This window comes from Mus pahari, chromosome X (assembly GCF_900095145.1).
Source record: "Mus pahari chromosome X, PAHARI_EIJ_v1.1, whole genome shotgun sequence".
Lineage (NCBI taxonomy): Eukaryota > Metazoa > Chordata > Mammalia > Rodentia > Muridae > Mus > Mus pahari.
The window spans coordinates 89,160,678-89,165,950 of record NC_034613.1 but is presented as its reverse complement, the minus strand read 5'-3'; the positions used below and the strand labels follow the sequence as shown (position 1 = coordinate 89,165,950).

Genomic DNA, 5,273 nt, shown 5'->3' with positions numbered 1-5,273 from the left:
ACAGAGTCAGTCCTCTCCTTTAACGTTTGCATGGCTTTAGGTATCAGTTTGCCAGGTTTATGCAACAAGCACCTTCACCCACCAAGATATCTTACTGTCCCTTTCCTACAGGAAATTTTAATTTACTGCATAGTCTTCTCTTGCATGAATATTCTATTATATATTTAACTCTCTTTAGTGCTGATATTTGTATTATTTCCAATAAACTTCAAAATGTCAAGCAAATTCTGTGATTTTAAAAAACAAAATAGTACTTTACATTTGGCTTTTCTTTGTAAAATTCCTAATGGCTTTTCTTTTGTTTGTTTTGTTTGGGGTTTTTAAGACAAAATTTCATGTAGTCCAAGCTAACCCAGAACTGCTATATGTGAAGGCTACTCCTGAACTTCTGATTTCCATCCCAGTGCTGTGATTATAGGCTAAAACAACATCACATAAGGGAAAGTGGAAAGGCAATTTATGACTGGGGTATTATCCTATATGCTCACTAGTTACAACAGGATTCAACACACACACACACACACACACACACACACACACTACACCACACACACACTCACCCCGCCCCCTTTATGCATCCGTCATTTCTTCCTCATCAGGAAATATTATGAGAATTTTTCCATTTAAAATCACACAGGTTGTGAAAAATACAGGAAGTAAGGTACAGAATATTTAACCCACTGTCAGTTACATCATCCAAAGGCGACCTATGCTTATTTTTGGTAATTTTAAATCTCAAAGGATCTCTCTGTGGGCTCCTCCACTACTCTCCTCTCTTTCCCAGAGTCTCGGGTTATAACCAAAGGGATGGACGAAAGACAATCCAGTACCTTGCCCATTTTTTTCATTCTTTGTCACTGTTTCCATATAGCTCTTTTGAAATTATGAACATATAGTATCAGTTGAAAACGGAATGAATGATACTGCATTTCTGCAAAATTCCATAGGCTATAGGGTGGAAGATGAGCCATAGGAGGACAATCAGCCATATTAGAGAATCTGGGAAGGCAAGAGGTGTTGAAAATTTGATTCATCTACTAATTTACTGGCTCAGGATTTGTCAATCACTACAGCTTGGCAAATGAGATTAGAGAAGAGTTCTGGGAGGGAAGGGGTGACACAGCAACCTGCATACTCTTAAAAAAAAAAAAAGCCGAGAGACAACTGCGTAATCATACTGCGGCACCAGTTCCTCCATCCCTCCGCCCCCGAGTGGCTGGAGCAGCTGCTTGCGGAGGTCTGCCCACTGCGGCTCTCTGCAGTCTCTAGCCTGTTCCTTCAGGGCCTAGAGGCGGCATCGAGTCTCCGCCCAGACAGCCGGGTTTCAATTCTGCTATCCCAGCTTCAGCACCGCCTTTTATCCCCACTGCTTGCTGCCTGCCATCAGTCCAGCCGCCGCTGCCTCTTGGTTCATCTCTGCCAGATCATCGCGCATCTGCTGTATTGGTGAGTCTTCCTGCGGAGGTCAGGTCTCCTGATCTGCGGGCTTAGCCACCGTAAGTGCAGGCGATCGTTTGAAAACAATGGCTGAGTCAGTCGACCATAAGGAACTGTCTGAATCCAACCAAGAAGAGCTTGGCAGCCAGGTAATGGCGGAGGGGCCCGGGGTAAGTCAGGACCGCAGTGAAGGTGCCTCCATTGAGCCTGGAGATGGCGGGCAACATGGTGAAGAAACCGTGGCTGCTGGAATAGGGGAAGAGGGGAAAGGTGAAGAAGCTGCTGCAGGGTCTGGGGAAGATGCTGGGAAATGCGGAGGCACTGATGAGGACTCAGACTCAGACCGTCCAAAAGGACTTATCGGTTATCTTTTAGATACCGATTTCGTTGAAAGTCTCCCAGTGAAAGTTAAGTGCCGAGTGCTAGCTCTTAAAAAGCTTCAAACAAGAGCTGCCCATTTGGAATCCAAATTCCTGAGGGAATTTCATGACATTGAAAGGAAGTTTGCTGAAATGTATCAACCCTTACTAGAAAAAAGACGACAGATCATCAATGCAGTCTATGAGCCCACAGAAGAGGAATGTGAGTATAAATCGGACTGTGAGGACTATTTTGAGGAGGAGATGGATGAAGAGGAAGAGACTAACGGCAACGAAGAGGGCATGGTGCATGAATACGTGGATGAAGATGATGGTTATGAGGACTGTTATTATGATTATGATGATGAGGAAGAAGAGGAGGAGGAGGAAGATGACAGCCCTGGGGCCACCGGAGGAGAAGAGGTTAACGAAGAGGATCCTAAGGGGATTCCGGATTTCTGGTTGACTGTTTTAAAAAATGTTGAAGCACTCACTCCTATGATTAAGAAGTATGATGAGCCTATTCTGAAGCTGCTGACAGATATTAAAGTGAAGCTTTCGGATCCCGGGGAGCCTCTCAGCTTCACACTCGAATTTCACTTCAAGCCCAATGAATATTTTAAAAATGAGCTGTTGACAAAGACTTATGTGCTGAAGTCAAAGCTTGCATGCTACGATCCCCACCCTTATAGGGGAACTGCCATTGAGTATGCCACTGGCTGCGACATAGATTGGAACGAAGGGAAGAATGTCACTTTGAGAACCATCAAGAAGAAGCAGAGACATCGCGTCTGGGGAACTGTCCGAACTGTGACTGAAGATTTTCCTAAGGACTCTTTCTTCAATTTCTTCTCTCCTCATGGGATCAGCTTAAACGGAGGGGATGAAAATGATGATTTTTTACTTGGTCATAATTTGCGTACTTACATAATTCCAAGATCAGTGTTATTTTTCTCAGGAGATGCACTTGAATCTCAGCAGGAGGGTGTAGTTAGGGAAGTTAATGATGAGATATATGACAAAATTATTTATGATGATTGGATGGCTGCAATTGAGGAGGTTAAAGCCTGTTGCAAAAATCTTGAGGCATTAGTAGAAGATATTGATCGTTAAAGCAGAGTAGATGCTTCTGAAATTAACTGCTCTACTTGCATTTACTGAAGACATAAGCAGTTAATATTGTCTTGTGTTCTGCATTTTTTTCCTGTCATGCCAGTTTAAAAATTCAGATACTAATTAATCTGACCTTGCATTGTAGTGGTATGATGTTTTCAATACATGTAGACTGTGATAAATGATTAAGACATTAATATAGTCTGTAGTTAATCCTTCTGAAGTCCTTGTGCCATGTATCTATTAATCTGTGGCTATGAATATTATTAGAAGTGCTAAATGAGATTATTTGTTTGCAAAGAAAATATTGGAAACCTACCTAAGAGTGCTTTGCTATTTCCCCCCTTATCCTCTTAGTGCTTTGGCCAATTGACTTTATTGTGCCTGCTTCATTTTGCAGTAAATATGCAGTAGAATTTAAAACTTGAATGCCTAAGAGGCCTGCATATGGTTGAGAATTTCAGGCAAAATCATATTTATTATTGATAACAGCTAGTGCAAGGCTTCTGATTGTATGTGACTGTGATAAATAATAAAACACAATTGTATTGAAATTACTGTTTATCATTGACATGTGAATTACAGTATTTTCAAATGTTGCAAATATTGTCCTGTGTAATTCTGTAAACTGTGATTACAGTGTACATTTTTCTTTCATAATATACTGAATCATTCATTGAAATGGACACTTCACCATTTCTGAAAATACATTTCATATTCTGTTCACTGAAAAATAAAATGAATAAAAATTTCATGGTGTTAAATGTTTTAAAAAAGAACTTTTAAACTATAAAGGCAGTATGCTCATTGGAAGACACATTTAAAAATATTAAAAATATTCATTAATTAAAATCAGAAGACATATTCACCAAAGATGAACACTCTTAATATTTTGATTTGTTTTCTACAAATTATTTTTTGTAAGTATTCTTACATGTTTATACATGTATGCAGATTTACTAACACTGTCTAACATGCATATTCCAAAATTATTTATAATGGATCTAATTTTAATTTTCAGATTGAGTTACAGGGAAACAAATATCCAGTAAATTCATTTCTACTTTATAATGTAAGTATTCTTTACAAGCAACAGTGCTATTCTATATTTTATGTGCTATTCTATATTTTAAATTTCTTATCTTTCTACAGTGTTATTTGTATATATCTCCTTATGACACTGGGGGGCAGCACTGACTGGGGACAGTGGAATAAGCTGCTCACACTGTCCAGAGATGAATTTGCTTTGTCCTTTGAGGACGCTCAATGTCCTCCCAAAAGGCCTCTTTTGACAAACTCTATGAAGAAGTATACCTATCCTCCTAGGATAAGAGACCTTCTTGGTCATTTTTGTGTCACATAGACGCTGTGAGTGGCAAGGAAATGCTCACTCTGTTGTGTTATTGCTGCCTACTTACACTTCCATCCCAAATGTTTGTGAAGTGATCTCACTGAACAAAAGCTTTGCTGTAACTTATTCTTCTACTATCCACTATTGAACATGCTTTCTTCTTTATATTGTGGTCCAGAGAGGTAAGTTTCTAGCACTGCCTATTTTTCTTACTTCTGTCTGGTAAAACCGGGAAAGAAAATAAAAGCTTTACTGTTTCTATTCCTTTCTAGGCAGGACCTTCAAAGCTAAGATCTTCTTCCGGATCAAATAGATGTTCTGGTGCTTGCTTTTGAATTGCAGTAAGTGGAAGTATATAGGGAAACAGGCAACTTACTACTCTAAAGAACCAAGCGATTCTGCCAGTATGCATCCTGTAAATACAGAGAGCTGCATACTTTTCACAATGATTAATATTGACCTTTGACATTTACTACTACCGCCAAACTCACCCCACAGATACTGGTTTATTTTTATTGTGATACTGTTACTATGCAGTATAAAAAAAAAAAACCAGGAACATAAAAAGTACTTTTAAAGCTTGCAGTGAGGGTATTCTCCTGTAATCCCAGCACTGGGAAGGTGGGTATCTGCAGGTGGATCAGGAGTTCAAGGCCAGCTTCAGCTATATAAGGCATTTACTAACAGCTTGGGCTATGTGAGACTCTTGTCAAAACAAACAAACAAATAAACATGAGGAATGTGTTTTGCAGAGAATGCCTAGTGTCTAGCAGCTTCCCATGGCCTTTTCTGTTGTCCCTATGTGCTAGAATGGTTAATGTGCTTTGTCTGGATTTACCCTGATAGCAGGCCAGGACCCCAGTGCTACAACTTTCATGTTAGGGTCCTCTGTCAACGGTATGTAAGGAATGCACCTAGGGCTTATCAAGGTGTCTTCAGTTCTCACTGCAGAGAAAGATAATACATGCCACAGAGAATAGAATGGATCCATAAGTGTTAGAACACAATGGAGA

The 5,273-nt window shown here is 39.8% G+C and overlaps 2 protein-coding genes across 2 annotated transcripts in view; both read left to right on the top strand.

The window, feature by feature from the left end:
* The window catches only part of LOC110313490, a 43,796-nt gene extending 38,961 nt beyond the window's left edge, over window positions 1-4,835 (top strand). The window contains exon 6 of the mRNA XM_021187800.1: window positions 4,533-4,835. Coding sequence (XP_021043459.1) covers window positions 4,533-4,595 — 63 coding nt within the window. The 3' untranslated portion in view covers window positions 4,596-4,835. The remainder of the gene's footprint in view (window positions 1-4,532) is intronic.
* On the top strand, window positions 1,164-3,773 carry Nap1l2 (nucleosome assembly protein 1 like 2). Its single transcript, XM_021187799.1, has one exon. The coding sequence runs from the start codon at window positions 1,524-1,526 to the stop codon at window positions 2,907-2,909; it is 1,386 nt and encodes a 461-aa protein (XP_021043458.1). The 5' UTR covers window positions 1,164-1,523; the 3' UTR covers window positions 2,910-3,773.
* Window positions 4,836-5,273: the final 438 nt, after the last annotated feature.

Coding starts and splice junctions, on each gene's coding strand:
- Nap1l2 (XM_021187799.1), top strand. CDS start 1,524: ATGGCTGAGTCAGTCGACCATAAGGAACTGTCTGAATCCAACCAAGAA.